The sequence below is a fragment of the Limanda limanda genome, chromosome 19 (genome assembly GCF_963576545.1).
Source record: "Limanda limanda chromosome 19, fLimLim1.1, whole genome shotgun sequence".
Lineage (NCBI taxonomy): Eukaryota > Metazoa > Chordata > Actinopteri > Pleuronectiformes > Pleuronectidae > Limanda > Limanda limanda.
In genome coordinates this window covers 21,612,432-21,632,472 of record NC_083654.1, presented here as the reverse complement: position 1 = coordinate 21,632,472, position 20,041 = coordinate 21,612,432, and the positions used below count along the sequence as shown (strand labels likewise).

The 20,041-nt window shown below is 45.1% G+C and overlaps 1 protein-coding gene across 1 annotated transcript in view; it reads right to left on the bottom strand.

The window, feature by feature from the left end:
- Positions 1-506: 506 nt before the first annotated feature.
- Positions 507-20,041, bottom strand: part of grin2da (glutamate receptor, ionotropic, N-methyl D-aspartate 2D, a) — a 91,645-nt gene continuing 72,110 nt past the window's right edge. Inside the window, exons 14-18 of the mRNA XM_061092494.1 lie at positions 18,538-18,607; positions 17,726-17,843; positions 11,220-11,281; positions 8,887-9,057; positions 507-3,689 (exon numbers count right to left, since the gene is read on the bottom strand). Coding sequence (XP_060948477.1) covers positions 507-3,689; positions 8,887-9,057; positions 11,220-11,281; positions 17,726-17,843; positions 18,538-18,607 — 3,604 coding nt within the window. The remainder of the gene's footprint in view (positions 3,690-8,886; positions 9,058-11,219; positions 11,282-17,725; positions 17,844-18,537; positions 18,608-20,041) is intronic.

Below are 20,041 nucleotides of genomic sequence, written 5' to 3'. Positions count from 1 at the left end.
ACAGTTTGTTAAGGAAAAATGAAAGTGGGGGTGTAAGCGATTTGTTTAAGCAGAAAAAATACCAACACAGTTGTGTGTTAAAGGCTTCCGAGAGCAGCAGGCATACAGTACTACAAAGTTCCTGAGCCCTCAGTAAGCATTAAGAATCCTCCGAATACAAACTACTGCTCCGCTTCAACATCCCAAGCAAAGGGCTCTCTCTCAGCTGCACCACTTTAATGTCTGAGTTACTTGAAGTGTGTCGGTGGACCCAGTTCAGAATATTTCGGTTGAAGTCTTTCACATACTCGCAGGAATGAAGGATAACTACAGTGAGCGCAAGACGGCTCCTGTCTCCCTTGGACCGACCCGCTGGGTGAGGTTGGCTTTCTGGTTTGTTTGTGCAGAGCTTTAGGAAAGGGCTCAGTGCGGGTACTGTACCAACTTGGCAGGGTGGCCAGGTTTGCGGATTCTGATCCAGATCACCAGAGTTGTCCTTCTTATGACTTTTAATACCTTGTTGAACTTCAGACCTCACTCTCCACGCTGGAGAAGTGGGCCGAGCCCCTTCGGGAGCAAAGGCTCTTGGCTTTAAGTGGTAAGTGAGGAGACTGAGGAAACCTCTGGGGCTGGGGTACCGAGCGCAACCTCTGGTACTGCAGTTTGGCACTTGCCGAAGCCATGGAGGAGGACTGGAGGGCCCCCGGGGTGGAGGAGACCACGGAGGGGGAGGATACAGAAGAGGACGAGGTAGGGGGAGGAGCATGGATCGGGTGAGATGAGGAGGGAGGAGCCGGGAGGGCAGGGAGTGGGGGTGGCAAGTTAGGTAAGAGGGTTGGGGGCGGGGACTGTGGCCTTCCTCGATCCCTATCGGCTCTCTGAGTCCGCTGCTGGAGGATGAGGTTGGACTGACTCCCGGACTTGGATGGATTCTGTGAGCGGTCGGGCTTGGAGGAGGAGGAGGAGTCATGCTTGGGCTTCAGGGGGAAACTCTGGCAATGGCGGTACAACTCTTCCTGGCTTCTTGAGGTGACCCGGGCCCATTTGGCTGAGTGGGGGTGCGGGTGATGTCGCGGCGAGTGGCGGGAGGAGTAGGCCGCCCGCCCTCGGCCTTTGTCCTTCGACTTGCGTTTACTCTTCTTCTCGTCCTGGATGTGGAGTTTATCCACCGACCAGTATCGCCGAGGAGGTGGTGGGGTAAGAGGAGGAGGCGGCCAGTGTGACCCTGATCCCCAACTTCTTTCACCACCTCCTCCTCCTCCTGCTCCTGCTCCTCCTCCTCCACCGGACCCCCACCCGATCTCTGCTGTCCCCCACCTCTCGCCCCTCTCCAGGAACAGGTCATCTCTGCTGTTGATGCTGCCGACCTTCTCCCTGGAAGGGTAGGTGCTGAAAAACCAACCTCCCCCTCCGATCCCTCCCACCGCCCTTCCTTCATGGTCCTCCCAGTACCGCTCGAACTTCCCAAACTCCCCAGAAGAAGCATCGTCATCAGAATATATCCCGACGACCTTGTCTCGTTCCCGCTCCTCGTCGGACATCGTCCTTCCCGCTCGGCGCCGCTTCCCTCGCCCCCCGGCCTTCCTCCTCTCCTGCTCAGAATCCTCCTCCTCATCCTCTCCATCGGACTCCCACTCGTGAAAGGACAACCCCTCTTTGGAATGCATCTCGCTCCTCCCGTCCCTTGCCAACAGAGGCCTTCTCTCCACCTCCACTCCGACACCTTCCCTGTCAGAGCTTTTACTCTTCCTCCTTTTAGAGGAGACAGGCACCAAAGGCAGGAAGGCAGATGGGATAGTGTCGGAGGTCGGGTTTCCCGCTCCCCAGAACTTTACAGATGTCGAAGGCTTAGTGGTGGCGCCTTGGTAGTGCTTGCTGTTCCTTCTCCGTAGGACCTTTTCTTTTCCTCGGCTGTCCTCTGCTTCATCCCTCTCTTTCTCTTCCCTTCTCTCTTCGTCCCCGGGGATATTCCATCCGTAGCTTCTGATGGAGCTTTCACTCTTTTTCCGAAAGGACTCCCTTCTCAGAGCTGGGTACGATGGGTATTCTAGTGTCCCTGATTTAAGTTCCTCCCTTTTTTCGGGATCTCCTCCCTCCTGCTCAGACCTCTTTCTCTCTCTCTTCCTTACTTTATCATCCTTCTTCTTCTTCTTCTTTGCTTTACGCCGCTTCCGCTCCCTTTCCCTTTCCCTATCTTCCCTCTTCTTCTTCTTTCGGCCCTTCTTCCTCCTCTTCCTTTCACGCTCCCTCTCTTTGTGTTGCCTCTTCTCTTCCTTTCCCACCCCTCCATCTCCCCGGACAGTTGTCGCTCCTTGTCTCCCTCGCTCCCTGTCGCCCCATGACGCCCACCACTCCTGTAACTGGGCGAGCTGGCTGCCGGTTCTCTCTCTGCCGTGATCTCGCTGGGGGCGTGGCTTCCGGGGAGGGATTGGTGGAGGTGGCGGGCTGCATGGCAAAGAGCGTGATGACATGCGCCGTGAACGGATCTTCCTCCGTGAGCCCAGGAGAAGGCTGGACTCCTCCGTCAGAAGGTCGGAGTCGTAGTCGTCGTCCACCGTCAGCTCTCGATCGCCGGCGCGATACCGGAAACTCAGCGAGGAGTTGTAGGAGCTGTCGCTGGAGCAAACGGAGGGAGAGTTGGACCGGGAGAGAGAAGCAGAGGATGAAGAAGATGATGAGGATGACGTGGAGGAAGTGGAGGATGACGAGGCACTGGAGCAGGAGGAGTATAAACGGCATGGGGAGGAGGGGCTGGTAGGGGTGTGTGTTGGGGAGGAAAGGGGGACGGGTAGTGGAGGAGGAGCTAGAGGACGCCGGCCTCTTCTACCAGCTCCATCACCCGCTCCGTACCGGCCCCCCCCTCGCCTCCCGAGCGGGAGGATGTTCTCATACAAGGGACCTCCTGAGCTTTTTCTTCTTGTCTGAACTAAGCTTCCTCTTCTCCAGAAGGGAGGCCTTCGAGGAGAAGATGGGAGCAGGGGAGGAGGCTGGGAGATTAAGTGGGCTGGGCCTAGTGGGGGCGGGCCTAGTGGGGGTCCTTTAGGAGGCGGCCGGGACATCCCTGAGGCTTTGAGGCCTCGTGGATTAGCTTTGGGAGTCTGTTGGGCGCCCCCTGCCTGCTGGTCGGAGTGGGTCCCGAGCCCCTCTGGATCTATGGGACCATAGTAGCGCTTGTATTCATCTAGCCCTGTGTCACCTGCTGCTCCACCTGCGACCCCCCCCTGCAAGCTCCAGTGCTGGCCAAGGTTCTGCTGGTACTGCTGCTGGGCCTGGAGTTCAGTGATGCCACCGGCTATCCCCCCGATGCCCACGCCCCCCCCGCTGACCGCGCTCATCACTTTCTCCGGCTTGGGCCTGTTCCAGCGATCCACGACAGCGAGTCGACGGTCATGGCGAGGTAGGAAGCTGGAGCACGGCATGGGGCCTTCCAGTAAGGGGCTGTTGGAGGGGCCCAGGGCCATCGCTGAGTGCCCTGTGGTGGGAGGAGACCCGGGGAGCATGGAGGTATAGGTCTGCCCTTGTTGCTGCTGGTGGAGCTTCTGCTGCTGCTGATGATGCTGCACCATGGCAATGGCCGCGGTGTTGTTTACCGTGGCTGTCACGAGATGCTGCTGGGCCCCAGCAGGCATGGTGGTCACAGTGTGGTACTGGGGCAAAGAGCTGCCTCCTGGTGTGGTCTCATCCTCAAACTGGCAGCAACTGTACATTCCCTGTGGGAGAGATGAAGAGAGATTGTAATTAGAGCAGCAGGCTGCCAAGTGTGATAAGGAAGAGCTGTGTGTGTGTGTGACAGGAAGCCGGACGGGTGTGGATAAAAGAAACGTATAGAGCAGCTGTGATCACATGACTACACAAAGATAATACATGCTTGCTTCAGAAACATTCCTGTAAAATCAGCTCAATTCATAACCCTAAGTTATTAAAATGAATTCTAAATACGACTATTTTACAAATCCCTTTAATTAAAAATTGTAAGAAAATGTAAATCCAGCATAATCTTCACCTGGTTAAACAAAAATCCGCTTGATTTAAGAAAAGATTGTGTTTTTAACATTGTACTTGTAAAGACGATGTATAATTGGAGTCATTCTTTTTAATACGTGTCCTGATGAAAAACAAACGCAATCGTTTGCTGAAGCAACAACGATGCAGCTGCATTAAAATCCCAGGATCCAGTTAAACCAGCGACAGGCTCGTGCATCAGGAGAAGCTTTCGCTCGTCTGAGCCGCAACTTGTGTGTTTTTATGCGTCTCCTACATCCTCTTTCTTTTCTTTATCTTTGTTCAGTTCCGTGCGTAACCACCGACTGTGAAACTTTAGCAGCTTAACACATCTCACAGAAACAGATTGCATTTCGGGGGAATCACTCTGGGCGGTTTCCTTCTACCTCAGGTTCCCTGTGTCACCATATCTCCGTTAGAGGCTGGCAACAGGAAGTGAAGACCATTAAATATTAATGAGAGTTTCTGGAGAAACTTTGGTCGCAGCTTACCAAGATACCTGGAGTGTCAATTCCCGAACTATCAAACCAAACAAAGCTCTGAGCAAACAAGGCATCAGCACAATTGCAGAGGGAGATCTGTGCAGTAAGTATATGTTCCTGCAGAGGAGATCGAACAACAGGGGGGGGGGCAAAAGCAGTGAAACCTATTTTGTCGCTGTATTGAACCTTAGCTCGACAAAAAACACCTCAACGTGTTCTCAGTCCGCTTGTTTCCCAGAGAAAGAATTAAGAGTCAAATTTTTAATTTATTTTGTCCTAACTAAATAAAAGAACAATCTTTTTGTGTGATGCTCTTTTTGTGGCGCCTGTGAAGAGACACACAAACGCTTTGTGTAGCTGCTGGTGCGTGAAGGAATATTTTAACACATTTTCAAAAAGATAAAAAGAGGTTCATGGAATATAAGTAGGGCTGGGCAAGTTAACTAGTTAATTACGAGTTAACTCATCACTTATTTAACTCAACTAATTATTTTATCTCGCATTAACTCAGGTTTGATTATTTATTGTTTTATTGTGAAAGTCAGGCTTTTATTTTGTGAAAGTCTTTTGCTGACTGCTGCGGAACCGGAAAAAAGAAAATGATTGGCGGATAAACAACCATGGATAAGGCTACGGAGCTTTTACAGCCATTTTCATTTTAAAGTCCTTCCAGACGGCGGAGTCGACAGAACCAAAGTTATTTGTAGCCACTGCCAAGGTGAATTTTCTTATCACCGGAGTACTTCCTGTCTAAAATATATCGTATATAACGAAGAGGATAACATTAATGCCCTGGCAGTGGCATTGAGCTTTAATTTTGTATTTGCTTTGATAACATTGTTAAGTTGAGATTTACACTGAATATTTTATTTAACTGTTACTGTATTAAATGCTGATGTTAAAAGTGTTTGCACAACAAATGTTATGGCTCATATCGTTCATATGGCAGAACATTGAAAATAAAATTGCGCTATACACTACTTTTTAATTCATTATTGGATTTTGCGTATACAAATGCGATTAATCGTGATTAATCAGGGAAATCATGCGATTAATCGCGATTAAAACTTTTAATCGTTGCCCAGCCCTAAATATAAGATTTCTTTTTTGTTACTTCCTCACAAATGGGTTTGAAATTTCTGTTTGATTTCAGATCGTTGATCTCTTCCCAGGTCTGTACATATATTTATAAGTCTGTACATATATACACACATCTAACCAGCAACTGGCCACCAGCTCGAACCCGGGAGGCTGATTCCCTGATGTCAGGATCCATCTCCATCCTCATTAACATCAGATTCTACATGTTCCGTCTGACTCGGGGAAACGAGGACAGACACTCACGTCCTCAGGTCTCGGTCCCGTTATTTGTTTCCACTTGAGTTGAAATAAGATTCTCACTCTCACTTGGTTTTAATGAACTGCTCCAAACACCCTTTAAACACCAGGCTGGCTTTTCTCCATCTGGGCAGCAGCCGGCAACAAAGCTCCACATGAATAAACCATGGGATGAAACGTGTGGAAAAACCACGACCTCCTGGCAACAGCTTTTTAAACTTTGAATCCTGTGCAGAATTAATCAAATATAAATCTGTGTCAGTTGAGCAGCTCGTTCTCTGGATGCTCTTTCTTCTACTTCTCTACAGTTGCACCTCTCTGCAGATAGATGGCGCTGAGGATGGCCATGCAGATTACATACACTCCTAATCCTCATATGTGGAGATAATGTATAATATATCCAACGATATCTTTCACATCTTAATGACAGAAGGAAGAATTCTGTGTTTCCCCAGCGGGACGTGGACCTGAGGGACACACGGTGATACTCAGGAACCATGACTCAGCAGTCCCAGCGGCAGCAGTGATGTCACCGAGCCCGGAGCACAGGGCGCAGCGCACTGTGAAATTGGAACCTGGGAGAGTAAGTGACTGAAAGCACAGAGTCCGGCTGCAGAGGCTTTACAGCCGGGCAGCGTCTCCGTGGAGATAGAGACGAAGCGGCTCTTTGCACGGAGCCGGTGTTTCCACTCAGAATGAGGAACAGATAAGAGCAGAGTTTGCTCGAGTAAGAAAAATATGCTCTGAGGTGAAGTGGTTCCCCGACGGCTCGGCTGGAAAACCAAGCAAGGAACATCGGCAAAGATAATGGAGAATACGTCACAGTGGCGTGACTCGGCCATTTTGAAAGCTCCGTCAAATGCGTAATTTCATCGCAGAGGAAACAAAGTCTCCGAACTCTCCCAGGAATAAACTTCAGTGACAAACTGTTTGTCAAAGAGGAAACGGTGGAGGAAGGAGTTTCTCTCTTTAGAAGACGAGCTCGGCTCCTTTATTTAAACTCATCCTTTTGGCAGAATCGGATTGTGAGTGTCATCGTCATCACTGCCATCTGACATCAGACGCAGCAGCACAGAGAAGCGTGTTTCCATCACATCGCAGAGGTCAGAGGTTAATAATCACATGACCCTTGTGAGGAAGAAGATTCAGTGTGAAGTCTGAATGGAAGATGTTTATGTAGAAAAACAATAATAATATAATAACAATAAAGGTTAAACGAGCTTTGATTGAGTTCCACGCGTCTCCTCGCCATCAGGAGGCGTGAGGTCACAGGTGAGCGAGGGAACGCTACTTCCTCTCCCTCTTTTTTCTAAATGCAATCAGAACTCCTTCCCTCTGAGCATAAATGAGAAATGTTCTCTGCCGTGTCAGGCGGGCGGAGATAATAAATCACATGTTGTCACGGCAACACGGGGGCGTCACCTTTCCAACCGGCGGCACTTACACGCCGCGGCGTCTGACAAACGAGAGGAGCTCTTCCTGTCTTCCTTCACCTCCCTTCGCCCCCCCCCCCTTCATCACCTACTTTACTCCTCTATCCAAACCCACAGCTTTCTCCTGTGTTTATTTCTAATCCCTTTGTTGACGCCTCCTCCTCTGACCTTGTTCCCTTCTTTCCAGTTGTTTCATCCCCCATCTCCTCTCATTACTTTCTTCTTTTCTTATCCACTCCCTCCCTCGCTCCCCTCCCCCCCCCCCGACCCCCCGACCCCCTGTTCCTCTTCCTCAGCTTCTGTACTGGATGTTTCCCGGACCCGGAGCTGAAGGACAGAAAGTGGATTGGCTCTGAAGCAGCTAAGTGATCTCTGCTCCTCGGACCCGGTGGCTCCTCTGGTCGGCTGCCAAAGATAAATACGAGTAATGTTCCTTCTCTTTCTTTTATCTCCTCCTTCCTGCTGAGAGCCAGAAACACAGAGAGGCCGCTGCTCCAGTGAAATCCATATCTTGATTGTGTCTTGCTTCATCTTTGACTCTTATCTTTTTGAAGTGGACCTCATCTGCTGCAATGAGTGAGATCTTCACTTTTCAAATTGCACGCAGGAACAAGAGATCCTGAAAATGTCACCGTCTTTTCCATCCATCACAACATCTGCTCCTGCATAAATCATTCGGTCCTCGAGCTCCGGATCAGGAACCTGCAGCTCCACTCGCTGATTAGTTCAAACTTCTCAGGTGGAGAGCGCGGTGGAAATCAGAGAAATCAGCTGCTGTAGTGGTTGGAAAAATGGAAATTTTAAAGATTGTCAAGGACTCAGAGTTTCGTCGCTTTTGGTTTTCTCACCATCTGGCAGAACTTTTACAATGTTTCATATCTGGCGCAGAGATAGAAGTGATAGAAGAGATTATGTTTCTCTATCCATCTTGAGGATAAATGGACCCAACACAAAGAAAAGCTGCTGGTTTATGTATTTTATGCAGCGGTTACACAAGGGCAACGTGTTTCCAGATGATGTATCTTCTAATTTGAAGTTTTGCCATCTGGGATCGAGCTCGGTGAGAAATCGCTTCACAAACGACTGCACGAGATTATTCACCTCCTGACCTCAGAGCTGCATTCAATGCACTTCATTACAGTTTATTATGTTTCCATAATGAGAGGACATTGTTTGCAATTACTGCTGTTATGTTTTTTTAACCCCGGTTATTTGTTTGCAAGAACACACAAGAGCAACTGAACGGATTTCCACTAAACTTGGAAGTTAAACTTTAAGAATCAGTGACTGAAAAGTTCAAACTTTAATGCAAGTAACCTAGAGTGAAATAAAAATGGAGATTATAGTTATTTGTGTCTCGTCTCTTTTTTATGTTCTTGTTTCATTTATTATCTTTTAATAGGTTAGGGTTTTATTGGACCTGCATTCAAGAAATTAGCGACAAAACATTAAATCATTTTTCCTGTTCCCTCTAATATTATTATTAGGCTACTTATCTTTCTTATTAACATGTTTCCGACCACCTATCTTTGTTTAGATTGAAATAAATACATGTTTAGACTATTTCATGATTGGTTTCTCCTGCTAACCCACGACACTGGGATCTTGTGGAGGTGAATTGGGAACATTGGGTCTTTGCTGCAGTGCCTCACCCTGCTGAGAGCCAGGAGGAAGTCCATCCCCCCCGATCGCTTCACACAGTGCCGGAGTTTCCAGTACACCAGATGCTCCCAGGCGAACACCAGCAGGCTGAGGCCCATGGCCACGAGCAGCATGTAGAAGACCCCGGCCATGTTGTCGATGTCCAGTTTACTGCTCATCACCTGCAGGGGGGAGAGGAGACGGATGGGTGCAGACAGGAGGGAGAGAGAGAGAGAGAGGGAGAGAGAGAGAGTTAAAGGAGGTGAAGCGAGAGAGAGGAGATGATAGAGTAAAAGCAGAAGACGTAAAGAGGAAGCCCGATGGAGGGAGGGGCAGAGACGAGACAGATTTATTACTAACGAGAGCCAATTTGTCTCCCAGACAGCAGATAAAAAGTTAATTACAGCCCAACAGGACAATGGAGACTCCTCTGCTGTCACATGGTGTCAGAGGAGCCGTCTGTGATGTTCTCCTCGGCACCCGGAACGTGGAGCAGAGACCACAACATGCCAGTCACCACAAATTACCAGGCGCCCGTCACACAAAGAGCTTTTCAGGCCGTTTAATTTATTCACTTTCAACATTCACAGCTCTCATCCGAAGCCAGAATGCGTTTACTGCCCAATGAATAATCATTAATATCAGAGGTTGTGGCTCCCGAGGGGGATTCTGCACCCAATGACAGCACGGGCATTTATATTCAGAGCCCAGGCATCTTTCTGTTTGTGTTGTCGGGCAAAGTCAGAACAATATAATTTAACATTGGATTGTGAGGTTAGAATCTGAAGCCACGACAGGAAACGCCCACTAAATGCAGGGTGACGTCTGAAAGAGCGATGTTAGAAGTCTGGACAGAACCGAACCGACTGAGTGAGGAAGAATAATCATAGAGAACGAGAACTAATCTCAAACTTCACAGAAAGACAGGTTAGCAAACTTTCTCCAATACAAACAAACACAAATCAAAAGTAATTTCAGTTTGTGCAAAGAGGCAGAAACTCTGGATTCTGACACTTGATGCTCAGTTTATCCACTTTTGTCATTTTCAGACATTTGATTTCCTGTAGTTATTGTTTGTGAAGCAGCAGCAGGTCGTCGGGTCCGACTCGTTCACAACAACAGGAACATGTGGGGAACGTTCACGTCTTCATCCTCAATTAGGGTTGCAAAATTCCGGGAATATTCAAAGTTGGAAACTTTCCATGGGAATTAACGGGAATATACAGGAATTAACGGGAATTAACGGGAATTAACGGGAATTAACGGGAATAAACGGGAATAAACTGGAAATGTTGTGGGTAATTTATACTAACTGTATTTACCTTGTCATATACAGACATAAATATAAACATTGTGTTGTGTCATAGGCTGATTTGAGTCCTGAGGAAACTTTGGGCACTTGACTATATGCTTCTGCATCGTTGTGTCATTCTTAACATAGGTCTTTGTACAGTATTTGCAAATGTACACAGCCTTTCCTTCTACATTGGATGAGGTGAAATGTCTCCACACATGAGAGAGTGCACGTGGCATTGTTCTGTAGAATAAGATGAGAAAAAAGTTTGTAAAAAAACACTAATGCAATGCCAGAGATATAAATAGTTAGACAAACAATTGGAATCGTCTGTAAACATATTTTACAATTGATGGATAAATGAATGGAAATAGTCTAGATGAACAGATGAACAATCCTCAATCAGCATGCTAATATATTTTCCCAGTAATATCATGGAAACTTACCTGACTAGTCCTGCACTCTACAGCAGGCCTCAATAGCCCTGCTGTAGAGTGAAGCATGCTGGGAGTTATCTGTGCATGTGATGGAAGAATGACCAGTGGAGGGTTGAAACTCAACGTTCCATACATCTTTAAAATAGAGTTTTGAATGATGTTTTTATTGCTCAGCGTTTAATTTGCGTAATTTTTTTTTTTTTTCAAAATTCCCAAAATTCCCGAGCTTAACTTCCCATGGAAAGTTTCCGGAAATTAACCAGAAACTTTCTGCCCCTTTGCAACCCTATCCTCAATAATGAGCATCTTGATTTAACTTACAGATATAAACGGCTATCTATTCACTCGAGTTTGATTTGATACTGAAAAACGTTTTACGACAAACATAGAATAGAATTAAGGATAGAATTAATTGAATCTATTATGAATAACACAGATTCACACCTGCACATTGCTGCAGTAGAATCTGTTCCACGGACACTTAACTCTCCGACTCATCCCTCCGAGTCGTCGAGCAGGATTAAGGTCAGACCACGTTTAGGTTCTTTCCAAAAATAGAACAGCGGATGAATGTGTGCCAGGCGGATGGAGAGAGAAGTGAGAGAAGCCGTACCTCGATCTTATCGTTGTGGCAGATCCCCGACAGCCAGAGACGCTCCAACATATCAATCTCATCTGGAAGAGAGACAGTGGAGGGAGAACGAGAAGGTTAGAGAAGAGGAGAAGCCGGGAGAAAATTAAATCAGGAGATAAGAGAGAGGGAGGAAGAAGAAGAAGAGCAGGTGTGGAGTTCAGAGGAAAGAGAAAGTGATTCGACAGGGGGAGGGAAGGAGTTAAAACTGCACTGGAGGAGGATAGAGGGGATATTAAAAAAAGGGGGATAATGGTCCCTTTGTGATGAGAGAGAAAGGTGTTTGAACCCCGAGGGAGAAGAAAGAAGAAGAAGAGGAGGAGGAGGAAGAGGAGGAGGAGGAATCAAGGGTATTGTGTGATGGCAAAAAAAACACGAGAGGGACAGATGATGAAACGCAGCGAGAACGAGAGAAATGAGAAACTGAGCTCGTGTGATGTTAAAAGAAGAAACGAAGAAAAGATAAGATGCAGTTTAGTTGAATAAAGATCGGATGAAAACCAAATTACAGTTTTTGGGCCCAGGGTGCGATAAACTGAAGAAATGTTTAAAATTACAAACAATTAATAACATCTACATCTTCGCTGCAAATTAGTGCAGCAAGTTCTTAAAGACTTCTCCTCGTTAAAAAGTACAAATAATGTTCTCAAGTAAAACTTAAATGTAACTTTTGAGCTTTCAGATGTTCTTCAAGTATAGAAGCAGAACTTTCAGCGTGCAGCCTCGACTCTATTGAGACGTCATTAAATGTGTCTATTAAGAATATACAAGAATAAAAGACACTGCAGAGATTTCATCTTTTAAAATTCCTCCTCCATCCAAACACAAATCCGGAGATTAAAATCCGTTTATGAACTCTGTCATCTGCGTTCATTATGATTTTTTATGATTTTATTTATTTTATTTGATCAGGACCAGATTTGAATTATCATCTTCTTATAGAGTTAAGAGTTAAATGTGTTTGTACAGTAATAAAATAAAAGTACTTGATGACATCCAACTACTGCTGCAGCTCACCAGCAGGGGAATATGAAGTCTGACTGGGGATTGAAAGAAAACATGATTAAAACGATGAAAGAAAACATGATTAAAACGATGAAGAGATAATGAAACGGTTGCAAGACGACAAATAAATGAAAGAGGTTTTCAGTGAAAGCAGCAGGGGGAGGAGCCTGTGATGAGGCCTGAGAACCCTCTGGTGTCTGCGTAGACCACAACAAGAGCAGCGGAGATGAAAGAGAGCAACGCACACAAACACACACTGTCAGAAACACACACACACACACCCGTTGGTAACACACACTCTGAGCTGCAGTGTAACAGGACTCTCAGTGGTGGTCATTAATGCTTTAATCACAAAGAATGAGGCAGTGGGAAGGAAAAGGAGGATCAGATGTACAGAGAGACAGATGCAGAATGAAGTGCACACACACACACACACACACACACACACACACACACACACACACACACACACACACAGAGCCAGTGACTGTACAGACAAAGGAAGTCCCGATCCCCACCGCTCACAGTTACATTATTAATCGACCTCCGGGTTAATTAACGCCGTCTGGAAGCCGCTGGCGAGCTGATTAAGCCGCGGCGACTCGGCCGAGTTGAGACTCGAACATCAAATCCTCTCTCACCAACACTCAGATCTCCGGCATCCTGCATTGTGCATGTGACACATCTCGCTTCCCCAGCGGCCGAGCGCCGGGATCCAAACGCTCCCTGACGGCTGAATTAAACCTGGCTGGACGGGCGGGGGGGGGGGGCGACCCGGCTCAGATCCTGATGATAGAAGCTGATGTGAATGTTCACTGGATCAGGATCTGATTCATGGAGTTTCAACCAGTTCTCCTCCTGCTCTGTAAACACGTGAGTCATGGACACAGGTGTCAAGTAACAAAGTACAAATACTTTGTTACCTTACTTAAGTAGAAATGTTGGGTATCTATACTTTACTGGAGTATTTATTTTTCAGACGACTTTTTACTTCTACTTCTTACATTTTCACGCAAATATCTGTACTTTCTAATCCTTACATTTAAAAAATAGCCTCGTTACGCCTATTTAATTTTGGCTTGTTTTCATTCCGGTTTGTCATCGTTCAAAAACACACACAAAAAAAGGCAACACGACCTTGTTACGACTTTTACTTCCTCTAGATAGTCAGGTTTGATTATTGGTAGTGTTGAGTCCAAAGGTCTCTTCCAACAATATATGTATTTGCATTGTAATAAAATTGTATAATTTTCAATGGGCTTATTTGCAGTTCAAACGGGTAGCCTAGTGCATCCCACATTTTTCAACATAACATTTTAATATAACATTATAGTCATAATGGCCTTTAGAAAAATGAGACGCGGCTTAAGAGTTTGTCCTTAATGGAATTTTTTTTTCCCTTACATTACTTTTACTTTTATACTTTAAGTAGTTTTGAAACCAGTACTTTTACACTTTTACTTAAGTAAAAAGCTTGAGTTGATACTTCAACTTCTACAAAAGTATTTTTAAACCCTAGTATCTATACTTCTACTTGAGTAATGAATGTGAATACTTTTGACGCCTCTGCTCATGGAGGTCAGCTGCTCCTGGAGGAGAAATCCTCCTCATCTCCTCTCTCACCTGCTCCGAGCAGGAGGTGCAGACTCCTCTGCTCACGTGAGAGTTGAAACCAGAGGTTGAACCAGAAATCATGTTGAGTTCAACTGTGATTTGTGAACAATCAAACTCCTGTGAGAGACGCGGGTCAGATCTGAGGCCTTTTGGTTTTCAATCCTCTCAGACACACTGAGCAAAACGTCTCCTGATTGAATCTGAGCAGAAAAACGCATCAAAGGAAATTAAACAACGTCTTCACCTGGAATTCCTCCACAAGAAGAAAGATCAATGAACATAAAAAAGGTTTATATGAAAACTTTTATCATTATTATTTTTTACTGACTTTAACTCTGTAGAATAGGATGTTTTTCTTTTCTTTTTTATATTTCCACTATTTATTCAGAGTCATTCTTGAATCTAAGAGAGTTGCACCAGAGGGTAAAACAGAAAATATGTTGAGTTTAACCCTTTGATACACAACATGGGTCAAAAGTGACCCGATGGAGTTTTAATTGTAAATATCTTTGCAATAAATGTATTTCATCATTCAGAATTCCAGGAATTCCTCAATTAACTTGTTTTTGATCATTACACGTTCTTATTTTTCTTTGTCCTTATTTACTTTTTTAATAAAAAAACATTTTTGTATCACTACCCTTCTAAGACACAACATGGGTCAAAAATGACCCGCATTCATTTCACATGTTATTTCATGCATGGCTGTGCTTCTTTGCTATATCTTTTAAAATCTATTTATTTAATCATTTAATATTACAAAGTATTAATTAAAATATCTTGTTTTTGATTACCACAAATCATTATTTTCATTTTCTCTGTCTTAATTTTTGAACTAAAATGGTTTTTGTATTACTACATCAAGTTTACACACATGGGTCAAAAATGACCCATGTGTGCAAGTGTGAATTTGATAGGAACCTTTGATTTGTAAATGTTTGTAGTTAGGAACATGTTTACTGTGGACAACTTTTCACATGCCACACTTGTCAGAATTTCCAAAAATATAGCGAAGAAACACTCAGCCGTGCATGAAATAACATTGTAAGTAAATACGGGTCATTTTTGACCCATGTTGTGCCTTAGAGGGGGTTTGCATAGCTTGTGTATCAAAGGGTTAACTGCGATTTGTGAATCAATAATAACTTGAACCTGAGTTTTTCAGTCGTGTTGAATTGTGAGATTTTAAGTTTTGTAGGTTTCTACTTCTAATATTTGTCTCTATTTGTTTATTTATCATCTATATTTTCCTAGTTGTGCTTCAATCTTTCAAGTACATGACAGTAATTTAAAGGATTTTGTGCTAAACAATCTCATCACATTTGATCTGTTCTATGTTTTGTCTCATTATCTGATGGATGACTCTTCTGTCCTCACGGTGTTTATCACATTTCATCAATGAAATAACATTTTTTACTGACTTTAACTCTGTATAATTGGATGTTTTCCACTAATTATTCAGAGTCATTCTTGAATCTAAATGAAATATTTGAGGACGTGTGTGTTTGTGTGATTTGATCCAAATAAACATCTGGATCTCTTGAGTTTCAAAGGACTAGATAACTAAAGGTTGTTTCAGGGTGAGGGAGGAAGTTGAAGTTGAATCTGTGCAACTCTATTTCTGAAAGTTACTCATAGTTATGAAGATTATTAATAATAAGACAGAACATTTGGTCCAACGGAACCGTCTCATCTTTTCTTCTTCTCTCTCTTCTGTGATGAGGTGACCTCGTTAGCACAACATCCTGAAATCAGTGTTATTCAGAGGAACGTTTGCAAACCGGCACAATTTAATGATTCAAAGGAAAAAATGTTCTACTGATAATTTGTTTCTACAAAGAAAAATCTCTGCCTTTGTATTCTGTCTTTTTTATTTGCTGTTGGACGTTGATCCTGAAACAACCTGAAGCTTCAGTTTGAATCTGGAACTAAACCAAACATGAAAATCACAAAAAAATGATTCTTAGAAATATTCTATTCTCCGTCTGTAAACCTCAGATCAACATCCTGCTCTCTGAAGACTCAAATTCATCTGAACAGAAAGAGAATATAAAATAAAAAGAACTTAATTTCCCGAAGGTGTGATGCTGCTGCTCTGGTTTGTACCTTTGAGCCAAAAGCTGTTTCACAATCACATTTTCTTTTTATCATTCTTTTACGTGTGAGGTGTTTTTATGGAAGGTGAATCGAACCCTGGAAACACGGAGCTTAGGGATCTGAGCCCGGCTGCAGTGGAACAGATTCCTGATTCTGGAATCCTCCGTCACTCCGAGGACGGTTTCTCTCTCTCTGCTGAGGTCAAGTGGGACTTGACCCCCGGTGGTTTGTCTCTGATGAGACAGACGTGGATCCAGAGCAGCTTCCTGTCTCTGAGTTCCAGGTCAGCAGCGCTTCACCGACACAACCATCAACAGGCGGCGTCCGATCTGAAGGCTGTACACCTGCTGCTGTTGCCGTGGTGACCAAAGTCCGAATCAGTATTTCATATTTGTGATGATGATCGTGGAAACGACACTGACGCTGGAAAATCACCTGAGATCAAAACTTTAGACGTCTTTTAAAGAAACTGAAGCAGAATAAAAGTCTGTCTGTGATTTATGTCCATTTCTCCTTCTTTCTTTGTTCATCCTTTAAAACACCAGGTTTCTATTTGATTTACAGAGTGAACACTTGTCCGTGTGTTCAGCCGTCGGCCTCCAGTGTTTCCTGAGGCTTCCTGTCCAGCTTGATAATCAGCGAGCGGCCGGACGAGTCTCCAGAGGACGACTGACCGGCCGGGAGCTCAGAGCCCGAATCTGTTGCTTTGATAAAGAGAGGAATTAAAGGGGATGATTCCAGGAGCTGTGGAGCACCACAGGGCATGGGGGGGGGGGGGGGTGGATAGTGGGCTAGTGTGATGTCACGAGGTTACTGTGGAGTTGACTTCCTGCCTGATCGATAGAATCAGCTTCTTCAGCCACATGAGGATTATTCACAACATGGACTGGATGTTACAGCAGAGTTGATTATCATCCTTAAATATATAAAGATTTAATATTTGCGCTTTTAAAAACAATATTTGTTTGACCTACTTTTTGTTATAACCTCTGGTGTTTAGGCATTTTCTGTTTAAAAATCCATCACCAGTTTCTAACTTCTTCACTCGATGGTTGATCAAAATAATCCAAAACCTTTTCAACGTTAGATTCTGTGATCATCTGACTTCTGAAGTGTTATTTTTAGAAAACAAAGAAAACAACAGATCAACGGCCTCAAGTCTGTGCAAAATTAAAAGGATCCAACTTTTACAAACTCACTTTAATAAAACTTTATTGACAACACACGACCTCATCACAACGTCTCCTCAGAGTCACTGAAGCTGCACCGACAGAAATCAGCTCCAGGAAGTGGACGGATTATTTAAGTAGTGAAGGTGAAAACACAACAAAATACTTAAATAAATTCTAAGTGAATATGTGGTTATGACGTCACGGTGACCTTTAACCTTTGACCACCGGAATGTAATGAGGTCATTTTGAAGAAATGTCCTGAAGGTGTTTGTGGGACATCGAGTCCACGAGGATCTGAAGACATGACGCCTCCGGCCACGACTCGGCAGCGGTGGTGTGTAGATAATGGAAGAGTGTGAGAGATATGAGATAAGGTGTGTGTGTGTGTGTGCGTGTGTGTGTGTGTGTGTGTGTGAACAAAGGAATGTGTGTTGACAGATATCACACCTCCCTTCCTTCTGCCTTTAATGTTCTGTAATGATCGTCATCTTCTTTCATTCCTCACCCATCACACCTTCTCCTCATCACTTCTTCTCTCTCTTTCTCTCTCTCTCTCTCTCTCTCTCTCTCTCTCTCTCTCTCTCTCTCTCTCTCTCTCACCGTCTCCCACCAGCTGCAGCAGGGCCAGGTCCAGTGGGCGTTTCCAGCGGGAGTTCTTGTTCAGTGCGATGCCGTAGCCGGTGGTGGCGAACACCTTGCCAGAGCCGATTGTCATCACCTGGTGGAAAACAACACAAACACCTTAAAACCCCCCGAATACACAAACACACAACGACAAACACCAATCCCTGCAGTCGGATCCCCAGGACACGGACGGACTTTGAGCAAAATGAGAATCTGCTTGATTTATTCCTCTGTAATTTGTTTTGTCACATAAATGCAAATCATTTGGCTCGGCTCTAATATCGGCTTCCCCCAGAACATCCCCGAGCTGCAGCGCCTGGCTATTGTTTCACTGGAGGAATTAATATAGATCCACATCACTTGTAATAATTACTGCAGCAGCGGCTGGTGTGTGCGGCTGCTGGGAGCTGTGCCCCCCCCCCCACTGAGCTGATTACACCCGAGCACTGGGCCGGACGCTCGCTCCTGCAGCCGGAGACGCTTCCAATCCTCACGTATAAATAAATCAGAAGCAGCAGCGTCCAAAAGAGACGATATGAACCGGCTCCGGGCCGCGAGGGAGGAATCTAAACGCATCAGCTGCGTTTGATTTATTTAATGCAGTCGCAGCTCGTGTGCGTGTTCTCATTTGTATGCTCGTTGTGCGTCTCTACATGTTGCCTCCTGAGGATGTTGTAGTTTGTTGCACACAGTAGCTCCAGGCTAACAAGCCCTCAGCTGTGTGTGTGTGTCTGTGTGTGTGTGTGTGTGTGTGTGTGACTGGGGAGTGATTGGTACCCGTTCCTCACCTTGCAGCCCTCGTCCTTCCTCGCCATATAGTTCAGCACTGCGGCGTCATAAATGAAGGCATCCAGTTTCCTGCAGGGGGAAAAAATTACAACACGCAAAATGGAAATCAGTGACCTGGAGCCGAGCGGCAACACGGCGAAATGCAACTCGTGAGGAACGTGACAGAGATGATGGATAAAGCGACGCTGACACACACGATGGAAGCAGAGCCGGCTTCTTCTTCTTCCTCCTCGACATGGTGTAACACCATCGTTCAACAATCACACACACAGGCAGAGATCCGTCATCGTGGAGGTGAATCTGTCACTTCTCCTCCGACAGCAGCCGAGACAGAGCAGAATACCAAGTGTCTCTCTCTCCTCTCCGTCTGCAGCTGCTTCCACAGAAAGGCTCGGATTCTCAAATTCCACCAAGCTACTTATTTTGGAAAATGACCGAGGAACGATGTAAACCGTTAAACATCGATCCAGGTCGGGATAAAAACACGAAAAAGCAAAAAGGCAGCGGCTCGTATCACCAGAACCTCTCCACAGCTTCAGGTTTCCATCCTGAGATACTGTATTATTTAGTTTTTTTACTATCATATAATATCGGCTGCCCTCTAGAGAAGTAGGTTTACTGAACATGAAAGAGCTGCAACTTAAATGGTGGAGCAGGTATTAAATAAATGATAAAAAGTCCCTTTAAGTCTTTTACAGCAAAGTGTGGCAGAAATAGAATAATCCTGATCATGTACGACACTTAATAAAACAGTGAACACAACGTGTCTGTAAACAACTGTTAGTGTCGGTTCACGTTGTGCAGACGTGTGTGTTTGTTGCTGCTCGACAATCGTCATCGTCATGGAGACGAAACATCACAACTCGATGAAGAACTCGTCAGGAGAAGGAATCGTGAGTGATGAAATATATCATCACAAATAATATCATGTAAGTATAAAGCTTTAGTCCTAACTATACATTAAACATTTTAGAGAGAATTAGTGAAGTCACTGATTGAAAAATGATCCATAGATTGAAGTGTGAAAATGAATCTGACTCCTCCCACCGGAGCAGAAGCAGAAAAGGAGCGATTGTGTAGAATCATCGTGACTTTATGGATCAGATGTCAGAGCTCGGTTCAAAGTGATGATTCATATCTGAGGATCTAATGATGGGATGGAACTCCACCTGCTCTTCTAATTCACCTCCATTTATATTCTCACTCCATGAGCGGAGGAGGAGGGAAAGTGGAGAAAGAGGTGAAGAGGAGGGTAGACGGTGGTGGAGGAGAGAAACAGGTGGGAGGGGTTAGAGATAATGAGGGGAGGGAGGGAAGAGGAGGACGAGAGTAAAAATTGGAGGAGCCGGGAGCAAGGAGTTAACGAGGGAGGAGGAACAGAGCAGAAAGACGACAGGAAAGAAGAAGGGATTAGGGAGAGAAGGAGGTGGAGAGAGTAAATGAGACAAAAGACAGGGGTGTGTGTGTGTGTGTGTGTGTGTGTGTGTGTGTGTGTGTGTGTGT